The sequence below is a fragment of the Orcinus orca genome, chromosome 11, assembly GCF_937001465.1.
Source record: "Orcinus orca chromosome 11, mOrcOrc1.1, whole genome shotgun sequence".
In the NCBI taxonomy this organism is placed as follows: domain Eukaryota; kingdom Metazoa; phylum Chordata; class Mammalia; order Artiodactyla; family Delphinidae; genus Orcinus; species Orcinus orca.
Genome location: NC_064569.1, coordinates 41,139,678 through 41,155,335, shown reverse-complemented (window position 1 = coordinate 41,155,335; position 15,658 = coordinate 41,139,678). Strand labels below are relative to the sequence as shown.

At 43.7% G+C, this 15,658-nt stretch overlaps 2 protein-coding genes across 10 annotated transcripts in view; one reads left to right on the top strand and one right to left on the bottom strand.

The window, feature by feature from the left end:
* Nucleotides 1–229: 229 nt before the first annotated feature.
* Nucleotides 230–7,393, bottom strand: LETMD1 (LETM1 domain containing 1). Of its 9 annotated transcripts, none has more exons than XM_004274322.4 (9): nucleotides 7,234–7,393; nucleotides 6,536–6,687; nucleotides 4,510–4,673; nucleotides 3,878–3,960; nucleotides 2,341–2,527; nucleotides 2,116–2,217; nucleotides 1,864–2,016; nucleotides 1,323–1,419; nucleotides 230–436 (listed from the first exon to the last, which is right to left on the bottom strand). In XM_004274322.4, the coding sequence occupies exons 1-9, from the start codon at nucleotides 7,353–7,355 to the stop codon at nucleotides 366–368; spliced, it is 1,131 nt and encodes a 376-aa protein (XP_004274370.1). In that variant the 5' UTR covers nucleotides 7,356–7,393; the 3' UTR covers nucleotides 230–365. The 9 variants fall into 9 exon arrangements, 7 of the variants coding, with proteins under 7 accessions (XP_004274370.1, XP_004274371.1, XP_033292179.1 ...); XM_004274323.4 differs by having other exon boundaries at nucleotides 4,558–4,673; nucleotides 7,234–7,392; XR_004485565.2 differs by having other exon boundaries at nucleotides 298–436; nucleotides 1,323–1,427; nucleotides 4,558–4,673.
* Nucleotides 7,394–7,604: 211 nt separating this feature from the next.
* Nucleotides 7,605–15,658, top strand: part of SLC11A2 (solute carrier family 11 member 2) — a 51,532-nt gene continuing 43,478 nt past the window's right edge. The window contains exon 1 of the mRNA XM_049694119.1: nucleotides 7,605–7,949. The gene's annotated coding sequence lies outside the window, so the exon portion shown is untranslated. The remainder of the gene's footprint in view (nucleotides 7,950–15,658) is intronic.

Below are 15,658 nucleotides of genomic sequence, written 5' to 3'. Positions count from 1 at the left end.
GAGTACGGCAAAAACAAAAAAAAAGCTGTAACGAATGTGGCAGTGGGTAAGTCCTAAGCCAAATGAGGATTCCCACCTGGGGCAAAAGCTCACTTCCTGGGACCCGAACTTAAAACACCATAGTAAAAGCCCAGTACAAAGCCTGCAGCCAGCTCCAGCAAATTCTGAGGAAGTTGGGATGACACCTCTCGTGGGCCGCCCCAGCAGGAGGGTTTCTTTCAGTTCCAGCTGCCACACGGGCACCTGCTCCTCTGCCTTGCACACGCCTAACAGGGCACACACTCTTTGCTGACAAGTGCTGTTTGGTCCCACGCTGCTGGACTATGTGACTGCATGCAGGACAATGCCACCCGCTCCTTGTCGGCTCAGCGCCTTGTCCCAATGTAGTTGATGGAAAGCAGGACCACATTGTGTAGCAAGAGGGACAGCTCAGCTTCTGAAAACAACATCAACGTTAATGGTTTGGCCAGGGAAGAGCCTGCCTTCCAGCTACCTTGTTATGTGGGGCTTGACACCAGAGGCAGAAAGCCAAGTACAGGGAGGTGTGACATTAAGAGGCCACTGTTCTCAAAGTTCCCCTGCTTCATTCCAGTCCCTGCATGCACACTTTCTTTCCTTCCACCGAATATCTGTATCTACTTGATTCTCATGTGATGGCAGTAGAAAATTCAGAGATGGTAATGGTACTAAACCCCACTGTCACCCTTCGGAATTTTCCGGTAGAAGCTGGTCCTCCAGGGACATTTCTCAGCCCCAAGGAGATTAGTAGGCCTACCCTGATGTTCAGAGGCTTAGAAGATATCGAGGCCTAGCCAAAGGTTCCAAACAGGAGACCCATAGGTCTAATACCCACCCGCAGATACTTTCTGTTTAGGCAACTGAGTGTTTTCATTCTGAATTTGAACGCCTTGGGGCTGGTGCTTCTCCCAGAGTTACATGGCAAGGTCTGGAGACATTGCTGGTTGTCAGAACTGGGTGAGGGGGTGCTACTGTCATCTAGTGGATAGAGGCCAGGGATGCCTGCTGTATCGTCTTATAATGCACATGACAGCCTCCACAGCAAAGCATCAGTAGTGCCAAGGTTGGGCAACCCTGCTTCACACTCGGGTTCCCATAATCCGTAGTCCTCCCTCTTGTCTTGCACAGTCTACTTCATTACCTGCCTAGCCCCTGTAGGCAAGTGAGTCTGCGCCCTTTCAATTAGACATATATATTAGATAAGGGTCTCACACTACTAAATAATTAACTCCCAAATAAAACCTCAGAATAAAATACAAAAATGACTTGGATCTTAGTGGCATAACCACAGGCATTTGTCTCACCTTTCAGGCTGCAGGAAAGCTGCAGCCATTCTCCCAGCCAAGTTCGACACCTCTCTTCAGCAATATGGGTGGAATTCAGGCCACGAAGATAACAAGCCTAGATCGCTCAGAAGAGAAACAATCCTTAATGATCACAGAGCAAGTATGCCAAGGAAGTATAAACCCACAGAGAATCCCAAATCCCCTTTAAATAAGTTAAAACCTCATCCCCACAAGAAACCTTTCACCATGGCAATATGAACTCTGATGGACAGGATGAGAAGCAAAAAGCCCTATACAATCTAAAACAATAGATGTAAAGTGTAGTGTCCTTGCTTTTTGAAGGGCCAGAAGAAAACATACATAAACCAAAATTATTGTGGGCAACTCCTTCCCACTAGTTAAGTTCACTCAGAAAAAAAGACATAGCAATGAGGTGAGAGAATAAAGAGCCTGGGCTCTGCTGTAACAAGCAAGACAAGGAGCTCCCTGGAAGCTCCCAGCCCCGTGAGCTCAAAAGCCCACCAAGGACTGCAGGTTGATATTGCAATCAAGCACTTACCGACTTCACCTCCTGCGCAGTCAGCTGACCAATCCCCAGCTTTGCCAAAGCCTTGTCCAGTTGGTGAATCACAGTGGTATGAGTCTTTAAACGGTATCTCAACAAGACAGGAGGCAGATAAGGTGTGAGAAGCATTGCTCGACTCAAGGCTTTCTGTGACACAATATAGGGGGAGAAAGTCAACTCGGTGTTACTGCAAGTAAGACCTGAAGCGAGGTGACGCCATGGAATAGAGAAAGCCTGAGTGCTCACCATCTGCAAAGCATGGAGCTGGTTCATGCCCAGAGGACGGTTAGAGAAACACTCTCTCAGAGCCAGGATATCATGTATTGCTGGGTGGGTACCACGTTGCATCTTGGGAGAGGTAAGAGATGGGCAGATGTTAGGAAGGTCCAGACTAGCCTTCTTACCCAGTTTTAGTGCACGCTGGATCTCACAAGATTCCTGGTTTGCAGGAAGGGTTAATTGGAGGAATACCTTGGTGCACAATTCTGTCATATGCCACCGGAGTCCTGAATCAGAAATGAGAGGGATAACCTTTTCTAAATAACAAAGAATTTCTGGGTGGGACTGCTTCCGGAGAGCATGATAGATATCTAAGAAATCAATTTGTTGCTTTGGGGTCCAGAAATGTTGGATCAGCAGTTGCCTAGGAAACAGGTACCTGAAAAGAAAAGGAATCACAAAGTCACTTGCTGAAACGGGCATCTTTCAAAGTGAGCTAAGAAAGCATTTAGCAGACATGAATGCTTGGAGGAAGAGATGGAAACACTATTTCCCTACCTTACTGTTCTTTCCTGTAAATGAGTGTCAGACCAAGGTTTAAAGATACACTGAAGCCCAATTTCAAGCAACATTACTGAGGTTATGTAAAAGGAAGCAGTAAGGGAACAGCCTTGTATGCAGCAATCAGATAAATGGCTCCTTTTGAATCAAAGCATGTGATGAACATATTTTGGACAAAGCTGCAGACAGAGCTGGACTTTGTATGTGATGTTGACAACCTCAAACTGTTCACAGTCCCTATATGTATACAAAATGGAATTCCTCTAATTCATTTCTCTATACGGGCGGTGGTTTTAAAACATGGTTACAAATTCCCTGGCACTCCTCTTATTGAGAAGTGAGGTCTGTGCCTCTGGTTTTTAAAATCTGGGTGAGTGCCATCAACCAACAGAATAGAGCAGAAGTCTTTGTGACTTCCAAGGCTAGGTTATAAAAGGCCATGCAGGGCTTCCCTGGTGGCGCCAGGGAAGCCCCATGCAGATTCTTATTTGCTGGAACACTCATTCTTGGAGCCCTAAGCTGCCATGTAAGGAGTCCCGCTGCCCTGAAGCCACCACATTACAGAGGCCATATGCAGGCACCCTAGTTGACAGTTCCAGTCTTCCAAAGCCATCCTGGCTAAGGCACCAGACCTAAGAGTGACCTTAGACTGTCCAGACTAGTCCATTCACCAGTTTTAACTATCACTGAGAGACACGGGAGAAAAATCTTTCCGCCACCTGAGTCCTGCCCAAATTCCTGCCCCATAAAATCATGAAAGTCGTGGTTGTTTTAAGCTATTAAGCTTTGAGGTTGTTTGTTATACAATAGATAACTAGAAAAACATGCAAGGTCATAGTTTAAAACTGTCATCTTCAGATATAAGGTAAAGTAATAAAGATTGGTATTATCAGAATATGAAATGCACTTTGCTCCTGAAGAAAAAACTTTGTCCCAAGTTGCTGTGCCTCTGAGAGAGTGGGTTGCTGCCTCTAGGGATGACGGGAAAGATCATTAGCTTATTTCACATCACACAGGAGCAGCTAAGAGACAGGGAGAAGCCAGGCCACCTGCTCCTACAGCCGTCGCGGTAACCCGGGTGGCTTTTATGAACCTTGGGCTAATGAGAAAATTGGAGCAGAAGTTTGATAACCTCTGCCTAACTTCTGAAATGGAAAGTTCTTAATTTGTAATTTAAAAAAAATCTACATATCTTCAGTATGCCGGAGAGACAGAACTCTGTACTCACATTAGCAAGAAGACCAGGTAGTTGGCCAAGGGTGGAATGGAAAGAATACCTAGGAAAAGACACTTGGCGACGTCTCGACGGAACTAAGCAGAAATAAACACAGATGCAGTTTTAACCCAAGTAAGTTTTTAGGACAATGGACAATCCCTCCACCCCACTGTGCAGTAAACTTCTATTAGAGCCCAGGTAAGGATCAAGGTTATTTCTATCTACCTCTAGTTGGTAAGTTCCTTAAGGACAGGAGCCCTGATCTGTTTACTTTTGTATCCCAAACAATGCCTAGTACAGGGCCTGACAGTATACCAAATCCCTAAGTAAATTCTTCCTGATCTGCAGAATGGTCCTAGATTCTTACTCTCAGCTTCAAAACTACCATCAAGTTATCACCAAATACTACTTCCCTGCTGCCTTTGGATCCTTCCTTGCAGATTTTTATATGTTCAGAAATGAACTGGACTTTACTGTTCACTTTTATTCAGAAAGTGTTCCAGAAACTCTACGGAGCTCTGCTATGGAGGCTCACAACTCTGAATGAACTGATTCTGACAAATGATCTGATCTCATGGCAAGGGGCAACAGCTTAGTCAGTGGTGAAGAAAATAGGAACGAAAAGACTTGAGCTCTGGGTTAACTTTAATTATATCACCGTGAACTTCTGGACATCTGCCCTTGGCGCATACCTGTCTCAAATGCTCCATCTCCCGGTATGAAAGTTGATGAAACTTTATATTGTGCTTCCACATATTTGTCTTTATTCTTCTAGCCTTTTTGGCATCAGCCCATAACATCTGCAATCCTACCTCATTAAAGTAGAGGACAGAGTGTGATGTTATCCCAATCTGATTACCACAGCCTTTTGTTCCATGTTCACCCACAACACACACTTGCCCCTCCCTCCCCAATGCTACTCTAAATCAAAGCTTTAAACTAGGTCACTTGAAACTCTTGTGAAGCTGACCTATATTTCGTTTCTTATCCTTCTCCCCTCTGCCCCCTTCCACCCCCCTGCCCCCTTCCACCCCCCTGCCCCCAGCATATCACCTCTCCTCCTGCCAAGCTGGCGTTCTGTGATCTACCAGGGAATGGTCTCCCTCTTCTGGTTCATTACTCACTCCCTTTTTAAAATAAAAATTCAAAGCTCTTTAACCTCAGGAAGTCTTGCTCAATTAACCCTTTGTATATCTCAACCAGATATTAACTTTTCTCCTTTCTAGAACACTTTTATAATTACTGGAATTCAACATATTTCTAAGATTGCATTTTCACTTCATTCCAAGATAATCCTTACACTGACCTAGAACTTTAGTTCATAAAAATGTTTTCCTATTTATGAATGAAATGGTATAATGTCTAGGTTGGCTTCAAAATAATACAGGAGAAAGCCAATGTATAATTGATATAAGACTGGTGGCCGTGAGTCAATAATTGTTGAAGTGAGGTTGAGAATATGGAAGTTCATTGTATTACTCTACTTCTGTGTTATGTTTGAAGTTTTCTGTAATAAAAGGCTTAAACACAAACAACCAAAATGCTTTCAGACTCTTTTTTTCATTTGATTTTAGTTATAAATTGGGGAGCAGACAAAGCAGTCATTCTTATCTCCACTTTACAGCTTTTGCAAGTACATGAAGCTAGTAATAATTATAATATTCAGAGCTGACAATGTGGGAGTTTACTATAATTGGTGTTATGATAAAAAAAGTAGAGTGGGCTTCCCTGGTGGCGCAGTGGTTGAGAGTCCGCCTGCCGATGCAGGGGACACGGGTTCGTGCCCCAGTCCAGGAAGATCCCACATGCCGCGGAGCGGCTGGACCCGTGAGCCACGGCCGCTGAGCCTGCGCGTCCGGAGCCTGTGCTCCGCAACGGGAGGGGCCATATCAGTGAGAGGCCCGCGTACCGCAAAAAAAAAAAAAAAAAAAAAAAAAATTAGAGTATAATAGTTATAGCTAGCTACACTTACTGAGCAGTCACTATGAATCTGGTCCTAAGGACTTTACATGTATGGATTTATTTCATCTTCATAGCCATGCAGACAATAGGCAGGTTCTATTACTACCCTCATTTTACAGATGAGAAAACCAAAGAACAGAGAGGTTAAGTAACAAGTCCAATCACACAGCTAGTGACTAGTTGGGATTTGAACCCAGGCAGTCTGGCTCCAGAGTGGACACGTGACACTCTACCATCTCCTAGTAACTAGCAGAGCTCTGATCTGAACCGAAACATTCACAAACCAAGTACGTGTAGTGCTATTTCCACAACGTGCTACCCAGGAGAGATCTGTGACAAACATTAGACTACATTTTCTTACAAGCCAAGTCAACTGGTAAATCACAGGGCAGGTCTGTGCAGCTATAGATCTCTGCCCTTGTGCACGACAAATAATTTCTACTATAGTCAGATGTGTGGTTAGGAAAAGTGCAAAAATACCTATAATTCTCCTGGGTGTTGTCAGAAGTTGTTTCTCAACATACCTTTCTAGAAACATCAAGAAGGGCTAACTTACAAGAAATAGTTTAATGCTCAAGCATTTATGAAACAGAAGACATACCAGCTTACACCCCCATCGCAGAGCCTGCAAGCGATCTTACTTATTCTAACTCTCTGACACTGCCCAAGAGCTGATTCAATGGATTTTTATTTTAGTTTTGTCTTTACCTTTCATGAAGATTGTATACAGGACATAGAAGCGGGGGAAATGACGACCCAAGAAACGATGGTATTTCCCATTAAGCACTTTTGTCTTGGTCACCACATAAGAGATCAAGCTCTTCACATCTGCCTTTGGAGAAAGGTGAAGCTTTGAAGACCTACAAGGAAGATGAAAGAGACTATCTGGGAACCAGCCTGGAAGCCCCTTCACGCCTGGGTTCCATAATGTAAAACATCTGCTTCAGAGAATGTATGCTAAGACCTGAAACTTCTGAAATCCAAAGATCTTGAGATCATGGAGAGATAAGCAGTCAGACTGAGAAAAACAGATAAGGCAGACGAGAGGCCAGGCAAGAATGGATGTCGGGGAAGTGGTGAGTCTGGAGAGAGCGGAAGGCCTGAGGGGCAATCTGAGCAGCAGGCTAAAGCCAGAGAGGTGAGATCCGGATAAGCAGTAGTAAAATCTGAGCCGAAAAAGGGAGGCTCAGGACACGTGGGGAATTCAGACAACATGGGGCACTGAGAATTGAGGGTCACGAAGCCAGCTCTCTAGCAGGGATCCCGGTGCGAATTCTGCGCGGCACAATAAAAATCCAGGGGCCGGGGCGTGGAGCCCTGAGAATTAAGACACAGCATGCAAACAAAACTGAGACACTGGAAGAGCCTGAACGTCAAAAATGCTTTTCTCTCTCCAAATCCCTCACCGAGGGGCCCCCCAGGTCATGCCAGAGCGAACAAACTGCAGCCTCCGTGCGACATAAGGTCCAGGGGGCCCCGCCGAACCCCACAAAGCAGCCCGCGCCCAGCACATTCTGGAGACCGCCATCTTCGCAGTGAGGGAGGGGCAGACGAGAGTAAGTCGTCTTCAGGTCAAAGTTCCCGTACGTTGCGTTCTTTTGACGACGCATGCGCCTTTCCTGAGAGCTGATTGGTAACCATAGGCCGTTCGCCTCGCGCTGCCCGGGCGAGGAGCGTACGTTAAGGCTAAGTTCGGAAGGAGGGCCAGGATTGGACGCCGCCGGCACTTCCTGGTTTAGAGGCGCCGGAAACCGGCTGTCCTGGAGGAAGCGAGAGAGTATCTGCTCTTGGTTGGGTTGTGATCCTGAGAATGTCCTCTCTTTGAGGGCCTCATGACCCCTCGCGATGCTCTAGGGCCTTCGGGCTTCCTAGCGCCGCCGCCCTTGCTCTCTGTCCGTGTGCGGACTTCGGGGCCTTGGCGCGGCAGCTGCCAGAGGTCAGTTAGGCAGGGCCTGTGTCTACGGTGCCTCCTGGGGGTTGGGAGGACCCGCGGCGCCCTCTAGTGCCGGTCAAAGTTTGCAGCTAAGGTTGGATGCCTGGAAGCCGCCCCTCTGTGGACCAAGTCCGCCCTTTCCTTTTGTAGGCGTTTTTCAAAGTAGGTCTGTGGGAATAATGTCTTAAGGTAAGTGCCTCCTGAAGACCAAGTTCGGGTCTCAACCTTAATGCCACTTTTCTGAGAGGTTCTCTCCGACCAGAGGGACATATATTTTCTCCCATCACCCTGTGTATTTTTTTTTATAGCACTTACCGCATCATTTATACATTTGTTTCCTTTGACCGGCTCCCTGAATCACACTGAGGGCAAGCACCTTCTTGCCTTGTTCACTGCTGTACCTTATCCCCACCGCTAGGTGTCATGCCTGGCACCTAGTAGTTGCTCAATAAGCTTTTTTTTTTTTTTTTTTTTTGCGGTACGCGGGCCTCTCACTGTTGTGGCCTCTCCCGTTGCGGAGCACAGGCTCCAGATGCGCAGGCTCAGCGGCCATGGCTCACGGGCCCAGCCGCTCCGCGGCATGTGGGATCTTCCCGGACCGGGGCACGAACCCGTGTCCCCTGCATCGGCAGAAGGAGTCTCAACCACTGCGTCACCAGGGAAGCCCAATAAATATGTTTGACTACATTAATTAATACCTGAAACTGGGAAGGTGTCCCAGAAGTGGTATTGCAGGAAGGGGGAGAGTGGGCTCTTGTCTAACACTCGGAAATTAATTGTCCGAGGAGACACACCGTGCTGACAAAGCAAGAGACTTTATTGGGAAGGAGCACCCCGGTGGAGAGCAGCAGGGTCAGGGAACTCAAGAGAACTGCTCTGCCACGTGGTGGCTCACAGCCTCAGGTTTTATGGTGATGGGGTTAGTTTCTGGGTTGTCTCTGGCCAATTGCTCTGACTCAGGGTCCTTCCCGGTGGTGCAGGCATTGCTCATCCAGCGAGATTCCAGCGAGAAGGATTCTGGGAGGTTGGTAAGACATATGGACTGGCGTCTCCTCTCTTCTTTTGATCTTTCCTGAATTCTAGCTCATTAGTTCCACGTTCGTTACCAGGACCTCCTGTTGTAAGATAGCTCATGCACGTGGTTACTATCTTGCCCAGCCAGGGAGGGTGGTTTCAGTCAGTGGTTCCCCTAACAACTCCCCCCTGAGAGACTTCATAGTCAAGATACTGCTTGGGAATTGGGGCGGAGGTCTCTCTCTTCTGTAACTACTTTCTGCTGAGGGTGGGCGTAGTCCTGCCTAGTAGAGTAGAAGTGTCTCGCCACCTGATCTAAATTGATCTAAATTCTGTGCCCGAAATTAGCGTTTACCGTCATAGTAACAAATTTAGCTTGACACTGTTGGACCCTGTTGGAGATGAACCTTGTAAACAGTTGAAACACATGGGCCAAACAGGAGGCCTAACAGGATGGTCATCGCTGGGCCCAGAAAAGGAAGGCAAAATTTGGGGTGAGGGCTACAGGGTTCTTCTCATTGGTTGGAGGTGAGGTAACAGGATGGTGCTCTAGGAATCTTGCACTCAGCCTGAAGTTACCATCCTCCACCTGGGTGGGGTCCCGGTTCTGCAGAAGAACTCAAAGATACACACTCCTTGAGGAGGAACCAGGTGCCTGCCCAAGGCTGAACCACCATTTGACTGTTTCTCCCCTGTTTTTGCATCCCCTCCCTTTCCTGATTAGCAACTGTTTGAATCTGCGCTTTGGAATTCCAGGAAGGTCAAGGAGGTTGAATGAAGTCTGTATCCTATAAACAAGAAACAGTTATGCACACTCCTTGAGGAGGAACCAGGTGCCTGCCCAAGGCTGAACCACCATTTGACTGTTTCTCCCCTGTTTTTGCATCCCCTCCCTTTCCTGATTAGCAACTGTTTGAATCTGCGCTTTGGAATTCCAGGAAGGTCAAGGAGGTTGAATGAAGTCTGTATCCTATAAACAAGAAACAGGGGACACAGAAAGGATTTGTATTCTTGAGCCCCTCAAAGTCCTGTTCAGTTTTAATTCAGGAAACTGGGCGACGATGGCTCTTGCCACTTCCTGCTAAAATGGGACATAGTCCTGCCTCAATTTGGAGAATAGACACTGAATTGGAAATATTTCTGAGTTCTGAGCCACTCTCTCACTTCGTCCCAGCTTACTCTTCTGCCTCCCTGTGTCCTCAAGTCCATTCTCTATGTCTGTGTCTTTATTCCTGTCCTTGGCAGGCGGATTTTAAACTACTGCACCACCAGGGAAGCCCTGGACATGTCACTTTAGCTATGAGCTTATTTCCTCTATAGTAGTACCTATTTTATAAGAGTTCTGTGAAGACCCGAGAAGAAAATGGTTGTGAAAGCTCCCACATCTGTATAATGCTTTATGGGTCACAGAGCTTTATGTTAGCATAGGCTGTTTATGCTTGAACCACTCATGTATTCAGAGGAAAAGTTCTATAAATGGGTGGATTTCTATAAGTATTAGGTATATGGGAGTGGGTGGGATAGAAAGTTGACTAAAACATCATCTCCATCTTCAGACAATTTCTAAGTTCTCTCAACAGCCCTCAATGTATTTCTCAAGAATGTTCAGTTCTAAGACTTCCCTGGTGGTCCAGTGGCTAAGACTCCGCACTTCCAATGCAGGGGGCACGGGTTCAATCCCTCCTCATGGAAGTTCCACATGCCGCTTCTTAAGGCCAAAAAGAAGTTCAGTTCCAAAATTCTAGAACACTCCCAGAAAGAAGGGGCTAAGATCATTCAGACAGTTTTGTGGAGGAAACGAGAAGGAATTTTGCCTGGAAGGATGGAGTAGAAGGAAGACGTTTCATGTGGTAAAACAATATGGCAGGAACACAGAAATTCATTCATTTCTTCCTCAAATATTTATATACTGTTCAGGGCCTCTCCCTCCATGCCCTCTCACCCTACCATACATACACTAAGCCTTGTTGGTTCTGTCTTCTGTTTCTTCAATCATCCAGCTTCCTTCTCTCTTCTGTGCCACTTCCCTAGTCTAAGCGACAAGCCTCTAATCTAGATTACCAGAGTAGGCTCTTTACTGGTTTTCCTTTCATCTATTTTGGCCTCCCTCCAACCAGTTCTCTATGCTGTAGCCAGAGACCGCCTTTGAAGTTGCAAATCTAAGCTTGTTACTCCCTTTTGTAAAACCTTTCAACTTTCCTCTGACTTGGAGGATAAAGTTCAGACTCCTTATCCTGGCCTACAAGGCCTTGCATAATTGATCTCAGCCTACCTTCCCAGCCTCGCCTCACATCTCATGGTATCTCTTTCCCCTTAGCTTTCTTTTTTTTTTTATTTAATATATTTATTGGAGTGTAATTGCTTTACAATGGTGTGTTAGTTTCTGCTTTGTAACAAAGTGAGTCCCCCTTAGCTTCCTATGCTAAGGAACATTGGCCTTTCGGTTCTAGAATAGGCCAGGCAACCTTATGCCTCTGGGCTTTTGCACATGTCGCTCTGCTTAGAGTTTCTTCCTTCTTCCCTTCCTCTTGGCTTGTCTTTCAGGTTTCAGCTGAAATGGCAACAATAGCTAACATTTATTGAGCAGGTACTGAGTGCCATCATTGTTAAAAGTATTAACTCATTTAATCATCACTATAACTTCATAAGGTAGATACTGTTGTTAGTTCCACTTTATAAATGGGGAAAATGAGGTTAAATAACCTACTTAAGGTTTGAGTCAAGATTTAAACCCAGACTGACTGGGCACGTGAATTACTGCTGCACTGTACATAAACAGCATGGTATAGGAGACTTTTAACCCCACAGACCTAGGTTCCCCAGTTACTCATCTTGTAGCTATCTAAACTTATCCCTTATAGTACTTAAATGATCATAATTAATTAACTGTGGCATTATACATTTAATGACTGTCTTCCCTGTGAGATTCTAAGCTCACTGTATTTCCAGTTCCTAGCACAGTGCCTAGCACACAAGCAGTGCTCATTAAATATTTATTAAATTAATAAATACCTTATATACCTGAATATAAGGTACTGTTTTTCCTCTCAAAATAATTCCTCAGAAAGGAAGTTGCCTTATATTTTGTGTTCTTATAAAGTCTCCTATTATAGTCCACAATGTCTGATTTTTTTTATATATGATATTTTGTTTTGAATCAAGGTATTGCTTGGGAGGATGCAGCCTGAGATAACTTCAGTCAATGCTAGTTCTGCAAGCGTATAGAGGTCACTGGATGGAATCACTTAAAAAAACAAAAGAGGGAATTTCCTAGTGGTCCATTGGTTAGGACTTGGCACTTTCACTGCTGTGGTCTGGGTTAAATCCCTGGTCAGGTAACTAAGATCTCTGCACGCTACAAGCCGAGCCGTGTGGCAAAAAGAAAAAAAGAAAAGGAAAAAAATTTAACACAGATTTAATTAATTATTCTGGGGTTAGGACCTCACAGTTTTTTTTTTTTTTTTTTTTTTTTATTTTATTTATTTATTTTTTTAGGACCTCACAGTTTTGAGTGTTAGATATTGTTACTAATAAGCGTTTTAAAAGCAACAGAGGGACTTCCCTGGTGGCGGAGTGGATAAGACTCCGTGCTCCCAATGCAGGGGGCCGGGGTTCAACCGCTGGTCAGGGAGCTAGATCCCACATGCATGCCACAACTAAGAGTGAGCATGCCACAACTAAGGAGCCCGCCTGCCGCAACTAAGGAGCCGTGGAGCCGCGACTAAGACCCGGTGCAACCAAATAAATAAATAAATATTAAAAGCAACAGAAAAAAAGCAACAGAAAGAGGTTATATTTTGGATATCAGGAATATGCAAGCATAGCATGAATTAAAAAGGAAAAAACAACTGTCCTCAAACAATTCAGATATACGTAGGATGACATGATCTGCAAATTGAGCAAGTTGACAATAAAAGTGACTTGAATGATGATGAAGGCACTGATAATTTGAATTAAATTGTTATGAAATTTGAGTGAAAAAGCATTATATCTAAATACTTTATAAATGATTTAAAATATATGTTGCTAAATAGTATTAGACTTAAATTTTCACTAAATTAGTAACTATTTAAAGTAGACATATGACTATTTCATGTATATCAGGTTGACCAAAAACTATTTTTTTAGTTCTTCTCTTTGGGGAAACAAGGATTGCCTTATATTTGGGCACATATATTAAAATGTGCAGTACATTTTATTAGGTGTTGTTTATTATGTATTAGCAGACACAAAGATGGGCTGATAGGAGCTTGCAGAGAACAAAAAGAAAACTAGCTTGGCTGAAACAAATGGTTATATTTTAGAAATAGTCTGTTTATTCATTAATTCCACAATTATTGAGCATCTCCCCCAGGCCAGGCATTGTTCTTATTGATTGGAATAAATCAGAGGTCAGACAGATAGATTCCAGCTCCAGTATATTTCACACTATAAAATGATTGGGAGAGGGGGTGGGAGGGAGGCTCGAGAGGGAGGGGATATATATATATATATATACACACACACATATATATATATACACACATACAGCTCTTTCATGTTGTTCTACAGCAAAAACTAACACAACATTGTAAAGCAATTATACTCCAATTAAAAAAAGATACAGTATTAATTGATAAGGAACATATTAAAATAAAATGATTGGGAGATACGTTTGGAATACTAGAGCAAGGGAGGATGCTTGGGCAGACTTATGTGTGAAGATTAGGGATTTGGATTTGATTTGAAAGGTATTAGGGAATCATAATGCATTTTGCCCAAGGGAGTGACAAGATGAAAGGGATGTTTTGTAAAAACTAGCCTGGAGAAGTGTCCTCCAGGTTGTATAAGAGTGGGAAAAGATGGGAGGTTAAGGATACCAGTAAGGTTATTACAAGGGTCTGGAGAAGAGATAGTGAGAAACCATCAGACTGCCCCCAAATGATGACCATCTTTAAGTGGTTCCAGTTTTGTGGTACAATAAGTGGGAACCAATTTGAGCTCCCCAAACCTGTGCGTCATTTAGCTTGTCATCAGCATTTGCTATTAATTCAGCAAACACTGAGGGCCTGCTCTGCAGCCATTCTACTAGGTTCCAGGAAAATAAAGGCAAATACGAGGCAGGCCTTTCCTTCAAAAAACTCAGAGGATTAGTAGAGATGATCGACATTCAAAAATAATTGAGCTCTAATGTGATAGATGCTATAACAGAGAAATGTCAAGGTACAGTGAAAGTTAAAGGAAGGAGTAGTAAATTGCTAAATTCTGGTGGTGGTGGGGTCATCCATGAAGACTTTCTTTTTTGAGGAAGAGGAGGAGAAGCTCATCCCCAGGAGTTGATGAAGGGAAGGGAGAGAAAAGAAGGTCATCTACTTAATTTTGTCTGCATGTATATTTATAGAGCTCATATGTTGAAAACCATATGCAGTGAATAGGGTTAGCCTCTGGCCCATCCCTTTCATTTTAGATGTTAATCTCCATGTCCCAAACTGCTTAACCCCTGCTGCGCAAGGATATCCAATTCAGTGTCGACCTCAGACTTTCCTGTGGGGGGAGGGAAACTGCGAGAGTATCTGGGAGAGGCCTGGGGAGGTGTGTGGCCTTGTACCCACAGCCAGATAGGTCTCAGCCTCTGGCTTCACCATGAAAAGTCAGGTCTGAACTAGATGATGGAGGAGATGACTGGCAGATTGGGAGATTGACTGGCAGACAATAGAGGAAGGGCTTTCTGAGAAGAGGGAACAGCATGTGTGAAGAGCAAAGACTGAAGCTTCAGGGAAAGATAAATCTCTTTTGCTAGTACAGATAATAAACATAGTGATTTGCCACCTCTAGATACTAATTTATTGAGTTTGACAGGCTGATGTGGGGCAGATTATTCTTCTTAAGGCACTGAAAAAAAATCGCGGGATGAAAGAGTTGTTTGTTTTGTTTGTTTTGGCCACACCTCGCGGCATGCAGGCTCTTAGTTCCCAGACCCAGGGATCTAACCCATGCCCCCTGCAGTGGAAGCACAGAGTCCTAACCACTGGACCACCAGGGAATTCCCCAAAGGGTTTTAATAACCAATGGTTAATGCAATTTTTATTTTATTGCATCTCAGAGCAAGATTAAAAACTTTATAATTCCATTTATTTTTTATGTGTTAAAAAATTTTTTTAAAGGAAAAGAACAAAGAATATTATTACATTCATCTATGTGTCCACCACCCAAAATGAATAAATAACATCATACCTATTTTCTCCTCCCAAGTTCCATTTCCCTTCCTTCCTTTAGGCATCCCTTTTATACCAGTCCACTTTTAATACTTTAAAAAAATATGTGTACCATATACTACTTGTGGTATATATATATATATATATAGGATATAGTATTTTTATATGTTTTAAAAATTCATATAATTGGTTTAGTGTGACATTTTTCTGTTTTGTTTCCCCTCAAACTTCTTTTCAGAATTCATCCATATAGAACAAGTTCATTAATTGTAGCTTCTGTGTGGTGTTCCATCACATGAATACACTCCAATTTGTTTATCTATTTGCTGCTAATAGACATGTACTTTGTTTTCAGTGTTTCATTATTACAAACTCTACATCACAGGGAACATCCTCAAACATGCCTTCTTGTCCTTATTAATGAGAGTTTCTCTTAGACAGTGTTTTTATTTCTTTTTAAGTGTAACTCACAATAAGAAATGCATTTTATATCAAGACCCAGTTCATTTATGAAATAAAAGTTTAACAAAATAATACCTATTTTTGCTAAATGCACTCTATTTCCTATTCTATTTCATTTTTGTAAAATGATGGATGTGACCCAATAAATTTATTTCATGACCTACTAATGGATTGAAAAACACTGCTGTAAGGCAGTAGAGTTTCTGGGTCAAAAGATATGTGCATTTT

Bases quoted from the DNA above. Each gene is read 5' to 3' on its own strand.
- LETMD1 (XM_033436288.2), bottom strand. From the start codon at position 7,355: ATGGCGGTCTCCAGAATGTGCTGGGCGCGGGCTGCTTTGTGGGGTTCG. The intron at 6,688-7,233 runs GTGAGGGATTTG...TCTTCCTTGTAG, and splicing joins ATGACCTGGGGGGCCCCTCG to GTCTTCAAAGCTTCACCTTT. The intron at 2,528-3,877 runs GTGAGTACAGAG...TTTTCTTTTCAG, and splicing joins TACCTGGTCTTCTTGCTAAT to GTACCTGTTTCCTAGGCAAC.